Below are 13,770 nucleotides of genomic sequence, written 5' to 3' on the forward strand. Positions count from 1 at the left end.
GGATGGCAAATAAAAATGTGAACAGGAGTGTTACCCATACGAACAGGAAAACAATACAGTGTTTGCATGGCAGGAGAATTAAATATTTATGCTTTGTGCTTTTGTTCTGTGAAAACAATCCTATGAACTGAAGAGCAGAATGGTCCAAGTTTTCTGCTTTGCCTTGGCATGAATTTCTGAGTTTTTTGCAAATAGGCCAGATTTAAGGCACTTTTAATGTACATCTGTGTCCATAGTGGTTTAATTTTGCATTTGCAAGCATGCTGGGTCTGCATGCTGTAGACAAATCAGATACAGTGATATGTAAATACATACAGTACACACACTGAATTATTCTGAGAAGTTCAGAGCAGCATGCTTTTGAAATACCTTAAAGAGTTTATACTGTGACTGTGGGGATTTGATATTAGCAAATTTGAAGTTTGAAGTATGTAAGAATAAATTCTCCTTATGAAAAATAGGGATTTAATTAATCCAGCCAGATATTCCTGAGCTCTTACTGTATTCTTTGGTCACATTTTCACCACTTAGGTAGAGAGAGAATACTGCTGAGCTGTATTGTGAAAATTATTGCATTTGCAGACAATTTTGTTTTGTTTTCTGTGTATTTGGAGGAATGGTGAAAGTGGTTTTTTATTGGTTTCCTTTCACTAGGATGTTTTTACTTTTGAATGCTGATAAAATACTTTATTTAAAATGTATATTTCAATTGATGTGTAAAAAATCTGATAGTTGTTTAAAAGAAAAGGAAAACACAAAAGGGTGTCCAAAGTACATAAAGACACGTGGTCTGCAGAGGTCCTTTTCTGCTGGCCCAGTGTAACCTCCAACCTCTCTGCAGCTGATGGAAGATGCAGGTTTCCATGAAGACCTTGGAGTGCCATCCAAAGCAGTGCTTGCTGCCTGGTGTGACTGTGAGGCAGCCTGAGTGTGGCTGGGTGTGAGCCAGGCCAGGCAGTGAAGCCAGGCTCTGTCCTGTGGTAGGAATCCACGAGGAGGCTTGTGTGTATCCACCTTTGTCCTGATCTTCAAGCATTCCTGGGGAGGTGCCAAAGCCCAGAAGAAGGTCTCCAAGGTGTAGGCAGAAGGTCCCTTGACCTGTGCTGTGGATCCTGAGCTCCTTGGCAGCTGGACATGGCTCAGGGTGCACTCTGAGGAGGCCAGGAGGAACCTGTGCTCTGGGTACTGGCCTGATAAGAGATTCTGGCCCTGGTTTTAGGGCTATTCTTATCTTTTGACTGCAGTCCCATGTACAACACATGAGTGATTATCAGTTAGTACTTACACATCTACTTAGTCAGTGCTTGCCTTAGTGTTGCTGGGATATGCATTTAATGAAAAGAGAACAATGGAGATGGGCATTGAGGGGGAATTACTTTTAAATCATAGGGAAAGAGGACATTCAAAGAGTGTGTATCTCCTCTTAGGCTTCTGTGTGAGCAAAGAATGAATGCTGATCCCAGTTTTAGACTGGAAAGTCAATGTTGCCTAACAGCTGGAGTTCATTTGGAAGAGGACATTCAAAGAGTGTGTATCTGCTGATGCCTCTTAGGCTTCTGTGTGGGCAAAGAATGAATGCTGATCCCAGTTTTAGACTGGAAAGTCAATGTTGCCTAACAGCTGGAGTTCATTTGATATGGATTATAGGTATTTGTCTTAATAAGAGTAATTTCAGGGGCAAATCTAGAGATATGTGTCTTTTCTCTCAGTTCCGTTTGTGCTTTTTATAAATATCTGTAATGGTACTTTGCAGTTGTTCACCTTTTTTTATAGTTCTGTGACTGCTTTTGTTACTTCTTTTTACCATTTGGTCTCAGAAGTAAAAATGGGATGAATTTGCAAGGACCACAATGATATGATGTCCTTTTCCACCAAATGTGTGGCACCAAACCTTTATAGAATATTTTAAATGCCCAGCTGGGCAATTGCAAACCACGGTTATTTCTGGAGAGTCGTGGTAGGAGCTGGCTGATGGCTTAGAACAGAGCATATGGCAGTTTAGTGATTGGATTAGAGCCGTGATTTGGCTGTGTGAGACCCGCTACCAATTATAATCTTTTCCATAAAGATATCATTTCAGTTTCAAGGCATTGTGACACACTGAAGTTTTCTCATTAGAGAGAGATGACTCTGTATTTCTCCATAATATGTTGGGATGGAAATGTCTATGTTAGTTACTCTGTGCTCCTGCAATTTACAGGGTGTGTTACCTGATGAGGGTGGGAATGAGGTGTTTGCAAATAAAGGTTTATTTGTAGATTCTCAATTATAGTAATTAAAATAGCAAAGCTGTTTTCTCCTTTCTGTCAATGTTAATCAAGTGGGAAATAATTTAAGCTACTAGAGTTTTATTGGTAAAATAGAGATAGAATTTGACATAAGGCCATATAAAAACCACATGGGAGAAGATAATGTTTTGCTCTTGCTGCTGCCTCAAAATTCAGAATTATTCTAGTCAGGTCAGTGACATTCCTCAGTGATTTCCCCTTGCTTGAGTGTGCTGAGACTCCCAGTCAGCTTCCTTGGGGGCAACACACAATTCCTGACCTCTTAGTGTGACACCACAGGAAATTCTAGTACTGCATACAAGTATAATTGTATAATAATTTCTGTTGGAAGGGACTTCTAGGGGTTGTGTCTGGTTTGGCCTTTTCTCAAAGCACAACCAGGCTGATCAGGGCCTGACCAGTTGAGTTCTGAGTTTCTCTGAAGATGAAAATTTCACAACCTCCACAGAAAACCTTCTCCATTGCTTTAGGGAAGCCTAAAAAAGAGCAACTGTATTTTTAGTGCTGAGACTGCAACTCCAATGTGATAAGAGGTATCAGTGGAGTATTGGAAGTTACTGTCAACAGCTTCAAGATGAAGGTACATAAAGAAGCAAAACTTCTATAAGAACTCCATAGTTTTTTAAAAACATGAGTGTTTTTTGTGATTGTGAAATACTGAAATTAAATAATTTGACACTTTCATATTTGATATATATCCTCCTGAAGAGGGGAAGAAAGGGAAAGGGAAAGGCATCTCCAGTATTTTAACTTTTCTTTCTATTTGAATGTATTATATAATGTCCAAAGTCTGCTATAATAGCCTCTGGGATGGGAAACATGAGATGCTGTTTCACACTAATTAAAAATGAACTCTTCAGTGCTATCTTTAGTTTTCAGTTTCTTCAAACGATTTATGTTCTGCTGATTGGGATGTTGTGTAACCAACACTCTGCTATCCAGGATCATGGGGAGCCTGACATCTTAGATAACTGGGACAGCACAGGATACTGTGGATAGTTACTATTAAACACTTGGGGAGAGCAGGATGGATTCACACACCTGCAAATAACCACCCTGGGGATTAGTTCAAGCTCAGCAGTGGCCCTGCTGGAGCAGCACTGCTGGGCCTTGGATGCTGTTGCTGATCCTGATAGTTTGTGCCATGTTGCAGTTCTGTGTTTGGATAAAAAAAGCCCCCCAGGACTAGTGGTTATATTGGATGGCCTAATGCTATTTAGCATGCCACTGCAAGTCCAGGTCCTGGGAGTCAAGATCAGAGGCACCCAAACTAGGTCAGCATGGAGTTGTTTCAGGTCTGGCAGATTTAAGAGCTGGAGATATGTGCTGAAACAAATCAGTTCTGTACTTCTGCTAGACCTGAAATGACTTTGCAAGCCATTTAACTACATTCCTGTGGTGCTACATCTAAGCTAATGAACCTCTCCAGAATTCATTGAACTTCCAGCCAATTTGGGATTATCTATACACATGGAGTGGTAATTTTATTTAATTAGTATAAATAAAGTCTCCTTCATTCAGATAAATGAATTTTTAACAGAGGCAAATCACCAAATTGGTTTCACTTATGATTAAATAATAATTTGCTAATACTCCAAGTATAAAGGTCAGTCATTGTAAAAGCTTGGTGTTAGTCTGTGGGAAGAGATGGAAAATAATGCATTATTGCTCCTTTGAAATCTTAATTCTGTGCAGTGTGAATTCTGATGTGTGCTTAGTTATTAACATGTCCCCAATGAGGTGCAGCTGTTGTCCATCAAATCTTGTTAGACTGACAGTCATGTGAAATCCTGTGATTCATTCCCAAATGCAGAATGTAGACCAATAGTGGAGGTACCAGACTCTGAAGTATCGAGTCTGTAAATAGAAATGTATGTACAGACCACTGGCCACTGGCATTTTCCCAATCGGAATTGTATTTTCATTTCAGCTAGGATTTCAATTACGGTGCAAATGAGTTTTGAATATTGTAGTGTTGTTGTTACTAACGCTGAGTTGTATTTGTTCTTTGCAAGCTGGAAAGAGTTCAGAAGTGTGTTTTGTTTGACTGAAACCGCTGAAAGTTTTTGCTCGTGTCACATCAGTGACTTTAATCTGTACAAGTAGTCTTGTTATCATTCTGTAAAAAATATCTATACATACAATCAGAACTAAGTGGACAATGATAAATGTGATGAAGATGGCTCTTGTATGCTGTGAAAATTCTTGAGCAGAACTAGTTGTTAAATTAAAGCAGAATAAACTTGACTCTTTTGAGAATTCAGCTTTTGAATTTGTTTAATAGAGAAGTACTGAAAAGTTCTGCCTCAAAAGCTTACTTTCAGGCACTGCAAAGGATGAAGCAAATTGGAAAAAAGTAACAGTGGTGCAACAGCTTCAATTTGTTTTAAGCTTTAGTTCCATGCTGGGGCATGGACACAGCTGTTAAAAGTGGAGGCAAATAATATTTTAACCTCTAGACACTAAAAGTTCTTTAGTTCTAGTTCCATGAAGGAACACCTGTCAAAATAATCAAAAAAACAGATAGTTCTTAGACTTATGCTTAAAAAAAAGAAAGAAAGAAAAATAGCATTTCTCACATTGTTTCTTCTGCATTTTTTGTCTTTTGCCATATAAACCAATTTATTCCAGCATTCGCAGATGGAAGTTGTAATATTCTTTTCTATTGTGACCTTTTAAAATTCAATTTTATTATATTACTTCATGGCAGCTAGTTCTGAAGAAGATGTCAAAAGTGTTTTGCTTTTGAAAATTAGGCCAGTGAAATTCATTACAAGAGGAAAAATACACTGAACCACATAGTACACTCAAAATCCCAGTCTGTTTAATACAAAACCCATATTTAAGAAAATGACCCTTGTGTTTAAGGTGCTGTTTAATGTGTAGACATAATTGCATACAAATGGTATTTCCATATCTCACGTTTACCATTACAGGGCCAACATTTTCAGTGATTTTTTTTTAAATTGAGGTGGAGCATGCCTCCCTGGGCGTGTGGGAAGACTCACTGGCTTTTGCCAGCAGAAGCAGGTGGTGTTCTCCCACCAGCAATGAGTTTGTTTGGGATGAGTAGTGTAGTGATTAACCACCCCAGCAGCCTTCCTCTTCAAACGGGCTGAGAGCCACCTGGCTGTTCTCCAAAAGTCTCTCCTGATTCAGCACATCCTTGCAGCAGCCAGAAGCACCCCCTGCAGCAGTGAGTGCATGGCAGACCCTGCCTGTCCTGCTCTGGTGTCCCAGCGTGGGACATCGTGGGCTGGCACTGTGTCCCACCAGGGCATTGTGTGTTGAAATGCTCTGAAATGAACCCAGCTCCATTTATCAGAAATAATGCACTTTGGGCACATTTACATTGGACACTGCTCACTTGGCTCTGTGTGTGCTGCTGTTACGAGGTTGCTCTACATCAGCAGGGCAAGAGCTCAAGTATGTACCAGCCTGAATTTCCTGCTCTGCAGTTAGTGGGTTCTCTCTGGGAAAGAGACACGGGAGAGCTAGAAGAAAGACTGTGTGTGTGGCTGGGTGAGCTTGATTAAAAGTTGAAGACTTACACTAATGTCTCCCAAAGGTACACTGATGATGTCACAAATCCTAGATTACAGTGAATTCTCACACTGACTGAGGACCTTATTAAACTTTAACAAGTGTTTGCTGCTAGTAGTCTTGTTCTTTTCTGTTTTTTCTTACTTGAATATATACTTAAAACCCAAGACTGAGTAAAGGAGGCCACAGCAAGTGAACAAAATAAATGCTCATTTAAGGCATGTTCAAGAAAGGAGTTGAAAGCTACACTGAGTGCCTTTCTAATGGAGAGCTGTTTATCATCCTCAGTTTTACTGAAGTATGATAAAGAGCCTCGTTCCAGCAGTGTATCTGGAGTCAAGCCCAAGTTATCACCAGGGAAGCAAGAGTGATTTTTCACAACACTCAACATACAATTGGAAGATGCATCAATATGGTAATGAAGTAGGTGTAGCAATAGAGTCTCATCAAACTCCTATTTAATTTTTAATTCTGATCTCTCAAGTATGTGCTGGTGGGAAAATAGTGGCAAGTTTATGCTGCCTTTTTACTGAGGTGTAATTTCATCTGCTGTGAAGATGGACTTCAGCAGGCTTGAGAGGCTGGCCTGTGCAATACTCATGAAGTTCAACAAAGCCAGCTGAAAGGTCCTGCATGTGGGTCAGGGCAATCCCAAGCACAAAATGCAGGCTAAACAGAGGATGGCTTGAGAGCAGCCCTGCCAAGAAGAACTTGGACGTGTTGGCTGGGGAGGAGCTGGACGTGTGCACTGTGCTCTCACAGCCCAGAATGCCAAACGTGTCCTGGGCTGCATCCAAAGCACCGTGGGCAGCAGGGGAAGGGAGTCTGTCCCTCTGCTCTGTTCACCTGAGTGCTGCATCCAGCTTTGGGCTCTCTGACATTAGAAGGGCATGGATCAGCTGGAGCAAGTCCAGAGCAGGGTGATGAAGCTGATCAGAGCACTGGAGCACCTCTCCCATGACAGGCTGAGAAAGCTGGGGCTGTTCAGCCTGAAGAAGAGAAGGCTCTGGGGATGCCTTGCAGCAGCCTTCCAGTACTTGAAGAAGGCTTACAGGAAAGCTGGAGAGGAACATTTTATGGGGGTTTTTAGTGGTAGAACAAGGGCTATAAATGGCTTTAACCTGAAAGAGGTTAGATTACATGTTAGGAAGAAATTCTTTGCTATGAAGGTGGTGAGACACTGGGACAGGTTGCCCAGAGAAATAGATGCCCCATCCCTGGAAGTGTTCAAGGCCAGGCTGGATGGGACTCTGAGCAACCTGTCTAGTGGAAGATGTTCCTGCCATGACAGGAAAGTTGAAACTAGATGGCTTTTAAAGGTTCTTCCAAGCCAAACTATTTTATGAGTGTATGTCTTTCCTTGCAATATAATTCTTACCTGTTTACATTTTCTTCTCTAATTGCCTTTGAATTTCAGCCCCCACAAAATCCTTATTTAGTTGTTTTTCTCTCTCTTTTTCTAAGCTAGAGCTGTACATTAGAAAGGATATATTTTCTGATTTTTGTATGCTCTATCTATTTATGTACTATAAATGTGACATATTCATTTTGAATCTGCTAAAACTGGATGTGAAAAGTTGAGATTTAAAAGGTTTGCATTAACAGTAGAGAGTCAAATTCTGTATTGATGTGAAGGAAGTTAAGTTATCTGCTAATTTGATTGGCATAATATTACAGCTTCCATATGCTCTGTGCTTATGAAGCTCCCAGCATTAGTGTATTGCTTTAAAGAAGTTTTCTGCTTCCCAAGGATGACTCCAGGGAATGCTGTATTTTCATTATTTGAGCAGCAGTTTTGGCTGACATATTGACAAATTGTCTTGTGCGATATAGAGTGTAAGGAACTTGTTTACACAGGCTGTCTGGAAAGCAAAAACAGTGTTTTGCACAGAACCCCCAGGTAGTGCAGACATCAGGGAGATCCATGTGCCACCTTCTTACTGAGCTTTGTGTTTCTGCAGCCTTGTAATATCAGATTTTGTACATCGAAGTCTTTTCAGAATGATCCACTAAGTAAAAAGTTAGACTTCCATCTTCACTAATGGGCTTGACACATAATTTGGAATTCTATTCTTAAATAACAGTTCGCCTTCTTTAAGAAGGAAAATAATTTTTTTAACAATTAGTGATATTTTGTTTTACAGAATTATAAGATAATGTTAAGGTTTTCTTCGGCTTTGAGATGGCAGGCAGGGGGCAATCACAGCTAAAGAAGAAATGGTGTATTTAGAAGTCTGGTGTCTGACCTCTTGAAATGGGTAATAGGATCAGAAGGCAAAGACCAACTAAAATGGATTTATCACATCCAGTTTTGAGCCTGGCATTAACATGCCATGTATTTGAAACGAAAACTTTTATGATAAAATAATCTTCTTGAAAGCATTTTTAACAGCATGCTGTTTTAGAATTGCTGGAATGGGAATAGTTTTATTTTTAATTTCTACTTAGTAGCAAAATAGATCAAGTCTTGATTTCAATGTGTTTCCCCAGGTATATCTTGAAAGACTCTTAACTTATGCAGAGATAGATATTTGTCCAGCAAACTGGAAGCGAATAGTACTGGGGGCAATTCTACTGGCATCCAAAGTTTGGGACGACCAGGCAGTGTGGAACGTGGATTACTGCCAGATCCTGAAGGATATCACAGTCGAAGACATGTGAGTGAAGTTTGTTTATGTTTGTCAATGAATGCCAACATCTGTGTCTGCGAGGGTGACGGGAAGTTCTTTCATAAATTGTCTGAAGTTTGTATATTTGTGTTGTATCTAAACATGGTGGATGCTGATAGATGGCATGAGGTCAGCTTGACAGCTGCTTACATAGAAGACATGAATTATTTTTGTTTTCTGGTTGAAGTGTATTTTACCACTGGATATTCATGCACAATAATGAAAACAGATTGACAGAATAGTTAAATGTATGGTTTAATAAAATGCTCCACATCCAGTGACCCTGCATGTATTCACTTTCAGCATCATTTACTGTCATGCTAATTCTTCATGCAGAGAATGGATATGTAAGGTAGGAAAGGAAGTTATCTTAATGACCTTTAGATGATCACCCAGTTATTTATTGCCATTATTTTAAATTGATGCTTTTGGGTTTTGACATTTTTTACGGTATCCTGCTGAATTAGTTTTCAAGATATTAAAAATCCAGACAGAATAAGGTTTCCAAGACAAAAGAGGGAGGTAAGATGGACAAGAACCAAAATTGGGTCCTTCACATTTCTGTGTGCAATATTATTCCATGCAGAATAATTTGCTAATGGTTTCTTAACTGATTAAGTGGAACCTAAGTAATTTTACAAAGTTACTTTTTCCCTTGATCCTTTTCTCATGCTTTTTGAGTATTCAGTAGCACTGGGGGTCTCCCTCCACTCACTTCTCTTCCAAGGCAAATCTGGGTGCTTTTAAAGTGTACCTGAAGCTGGGACATGAGCTGCAGTGCTGAACAGCTTGAAGCAGAGTCACAGGTTTGACTGTGCCATATGACAGTATTAATGAGGAATGGTTATAAATGTGAGCTGTGGAATTGATAATTCTCAGGGCTTTTCTTGAAGGCGGTGTGAAAGGAAACAAAAAAAGAAGTTATTGTTTCTGACAAACACATGTGATGGTGCTACTGTTAGAAGCTGCACTTGAGCTATATAGCACCAGTACTCACATGGCAGACCTGTGCTCACATCAGCCCTTTTCTGCACTGCAAATTCCCCAAGCTAAACTGTGATGAGTCCTTGTCCTCAGGCATTTTTAGCTTCTGACCATTTTCTTGAAAGATTTTAGGGTTCTCACAAACTGGAAACCCAGAAGCCTCTGGGGAGCCCGAGTTCTCTATATGTACTTGGTGATCTTCATGGGCTTTGTGTTTAGGGCTCTGTTGAATCCCTCTGCAAAGATTCTGGTGCTTATATTCCTGCTGTCAGCTTTTCCAAATTTTGTTTTCCTCCTATCTGCAATGAATTTTTTTATGGTTTTTTTTTTTTCTTTCTTATTTTTCAGCTGAGACAGTCTCTGGCTCTAAGCAAAACAGGGCCTTTCATTGTATTGTATTAGTAAGGCAGAAGAAGAGCTCTAGGTCAAAATCTTCAATTTGTGTGAATCATTCAGCATAAGTGTATCTTGCAAAACATCAAGCAGACCTTTCAGGGTTTTATAAGTCAGCATCAGTGCAGTGAACTGTGCCTAAAAGTGAGTGGAGAACTTGGGAGTACTGAAGTGCAGTGGGTATCTGTAGTCATGTATGTGGCATTACATTGAATTTCTGAGGAGTGGCCCAGGAAAGCACGTGGTAAAGCAGTCTGAGGGAAATGTAGGGGGCAAGAAGTGTATGGTGGTTAGTTAAATTACTTAAGTTCAGTAAGAAATACTTGTGTGTTTTTGTCCTTTCTGATCTGCAGCTAGTCTACTGATCCAACTATGAGATCTTGGAGACAGGGGATAATAAGAAACTGAGGCTGTGTATTTGAGATTTTTGAGGGTACTCTTCAAGTGGTACAGCCAATGTCTTCTGCCAGTAAAATAGGCTTTATATTATCAATAGATATAGAACTTTAGGCTTAGCTTGCAGAATGTACAATCTTGGCAGTATAAAAGGACAGGTAAAGGCAATGTTTTGTTTCTATTTACAGACATTTTTTACTTGGATTTTTAAGTTGGAATCTTCAACAATGTGAATTTAAGCCAAAGACTCCATATCCAGCTTTTGGTTAGTCTTTTAGTATTAATTAGTATTTATCATTATATAAATGTAGAATTTTGGCACAGAGAGTGAGGATAAGGAAGGACAATGCTTATGATGCAAGAATTATGTAAGGGTAAAGAGTGAGAAGGAGAAAAATAATTCAGTGTTAAAAAAAATTACTGCACCAGTACTTTTTATCTTCAGATCCTTCCTCTTCTACTGCCAACTGTGCAACTTCTATTTCATATTCCTTGCACATTTGCACAGTAGTCAAAATGTAACTTAGAGACAATATAGTCATCATTCAATGCCCACTGGTAGCACAGCAGTGCAGTCTTTGGGCTCTTCAGCAAACATTGGTGGCTTTCACTGCACATTTATTTATTTATCATATCTTGAAATCATTGTTTTGAATGTAATATGCATAAGTATTAAGTAGGATATCTGAACAATTTATGAAAATTTCCAGTCCTTAATTTGATTAGTTGGCTTATTTTTCAATGTACTTTTTAATGTATTGGTGTAGTTAATAATGGATTTGTATACCAAAGTTTTAGAGGGTGGGAGCTCAAACAGGAGCTCTGTTCCTATCAGGTATTTTGACAAACATGTTTCCTTTAAATGCTGGAAAACACATGATCACCACTGTGAATTTTGGTTGCACATCTAAAGGAAAAATTGCTTTATTCTGTTCATAAAACGAGTATTATGAAAAATTCAGGTTTCCCATGACTAAATCTAAACAATTGATTATGAAGAGCTGCAGGGGGTAAATATGTTCTTCAGTAATTTATGTGTTAGAGTAATTCGCAGCATTTATGAGAGGAGCCTGACAAATTTAGGGCGGGGGTGTGTGTGTGTGTGTGTTGTGGCATAGCTGTGTATGCAGACCCACCTAGTGGAGGTAAAGTAGAAACTACGAGAATTTTTTTTTTCCCTGCTAGGTTTTCTTTCCAAAATTGTGTTAGCTAAACTGATAAAGGTGCCCTTTCACTAGCAAAACCTTGTTTGTCTGGGTTTGACTGACATTGCAGTAGCAGCTGCAAGGTGCAGCATCTCTCATACTCCTCACTGGTGTGAGTACACTGATAGAACTTGGTAGAGAAGGTCAAACTTAGGCTGGGATAATTGCATATGGCGAGAATAAAAAATGAACTTGGTTTATACCATTTGCAATTTAAAGTAAAATTACATTCAGAATGCACAGTCTGAAATATGTTTCCATGTTTATCTTTTTCCACAGGAATGAGCTGGAACGCCAGTTTCTTGAGCTGTTACAGTTCAATATTAATGTTCCCTCCAGTGTTTATGCCAAGTATTATTTTGATTTGCGCTCCCTGGCAGAAGCAAATAACCTGAGTTTTCCCTTGGAGCCCCTCAGCCGGGACAGGGCATATAAACTTGAGGTAAGACTTTTTAGATTGCTCAGTGTTAAATGTATAGGGGGATTGGGAATTTCTGTGCCGTTTCTCCCTTCTCCCATCTCCTCCCAGATACTCCCATGAGATACTAGAATATCATAAGCCAGATTTTCATAATGGTTTTGTTTATGCTTTGAGTATTCATGGCTGTGGGGACAGCTTTTTGACACAGTTTTCTTCATACCTTACCTTGCTTTCCATTTCTTTTCAGTTGCAGTTGTCTATATTAGCCTTATGAAAGTACCCACAAGTTTTATAATTATTCTATTCACAGTCTAGTGTTGTTTGTTCCTTTGGTTTCTTAAAACTGATAATCCACCTTAAATGACAGAATATTAACAAATATTGCTGAAAATAGCTGTTCCATGTTCTTTTTCTGCAAGTGCTCAGTTTCATGTGAGTCCAAGTTTGTTATCTCCCATGATGTTTTTCTCAGTAAAGAGAGAACAGAAATGAACACATGCCTTCAGTGAATAAGTCACGAATGCTTATGAGATATGGATCTACCATACACCAGAAGCACTGTTGGATGGTCTGTGAAACGCTGGGCACTGTGAATACCACAGACACAGGAGGAATTTAAATTATCAGCTAACTGGGGCTCTTTGCAAGACTGCAACATATTTTTTCCTCTTTTTTTGGATATGTTTTTCAAATATGGGCATTATTGCACTGGGTGTGAATTTTGTAACTAATTTTGAAATTTTTCATTAGATGCTGGCTGCTTTTAACAGTACACATCTTTAATTACATAACATCTTTGCACTGGAGGTTGTTTGCCTGTGGGTTAGACCGAGCTTTGCATGCTCTGAAATTCCTAGTGCTCCTGTGGAACAGGCAGGCAGTTCTATGCACGTTTTTGTGGGGGGAAATGGTGCGTGGGAAGATTAATTGACTTGTTTGTGACTCTAATGGGAGCTAAAAGTGGAGGAGAAAGAATCAAAGAAAATTTCACTTAAGTTTTATTTCCCATTCTTTCTAAATATTCTTCCTAAATTGCACAGGTTGCTCCAATAAGAATGTCATTCTCTGTATGGAGTGTGATCTAAATTTGAATCAGATTTTGTTTCTATCAAAAAGAATATTGAAAACATTCATTTGGATTGTAATCTTACTTGAAAAGAGGTGCTTTACTGAGTTATGGGAGTCTTGATAGTAAATGCTATTACATATATCAAAACTAAATTAATTGCTTTTTGATTTAGCCCACAGTTTCTTAAAACTGTCCACCTATATCACACACAATGTATAACAGCATGTTACAAATGAATGTAACAATGATAGCTCCTAAAACCTTAGAAGAAAAGAAAAATGGGAAATGACAGTAAATAGCCAGAGAATACTGGTAATTCTTCTGTACTAGCTAAAGAAAGGGCATATTTAAAAAGAACTAATGGAATTTTTTTTCAATAAATCTGTATTACTAAAAGTTTCCCCACTGGGCATGCTTTGAGCTGCCAGCAGAAGTTGGCTGTAAATAACCCTGCTAGCCAGGGGATGTCTTCAGGGTAGAGGAGGAGTATCTGCTGTGAACCAGCTTGGTCTGCCACCTCCTTGCCTCTCTGTTCTGTGGCCAGAAGGAAGGGAACTGCCTTGTTCCCTGGCAGTACATGGTTGTCATTCGTGTGCCCTTGAAACTACTTGACAGCATAATTTATAGCCCAGTTCCTGAGCACAGTTAAGCATTTCACTTGCCAAGAGTCATCAAAATGCATTTGCAGCACTTCTGTAGTCTCTGGTGTGCTGTTCAGACCAGAGTTCTCTGTTTTAAAACAGTTGCCTGGATTGTCAAGTGGAGTAGATGTAGTACCACACAGGCTGTGATATTTTTGATA

The 13,770-nt window shown here is 39.2% G+C and overlaps 1 protein-coding gene across 4 annotated transcripts in view; it reads left to right on the forward strand.

Moving 5' to 3' along the window:
- Positions 1–13,770, forward strand: part of CCNY (cyclin Y) — a 121,768-nt gene that overhangs the window by 101,368 nt on the left and 6,630 nt on the right. For all 4 annotated transcript variants that reach the window (XM_039707741.1, XM_039707747.1, XM_039707754.1 and 1 more), the window contains 2 exons: positions 8,322–8,488; positions 11,758–11,920. In XM_039707741.1, the coding sequence (XP_039563675.1) occupies positions 8,322–8,488; positions 11,758–11,920 (330 nt within the window). The remainder of the gene's footprint in view (positions 1–8,321; positions 8,489–11,757; positions 11,921–13,770) is intronic.

This window comes from Passer montanus, unplaced genomic scaffold, assembly GCF_014805655.1.
Source record: "Passer montanus isolate IOZ18808 unplaced genomic scaffold, ASM1480565v1 scaffold10, whole genome shotgun sequence".
Classification (NCBI taxonomy): Eukaryota; Metazoa; Chordata; class Aves; order Passeriformes; family Passeridae; genus Passer; species Passer montanus.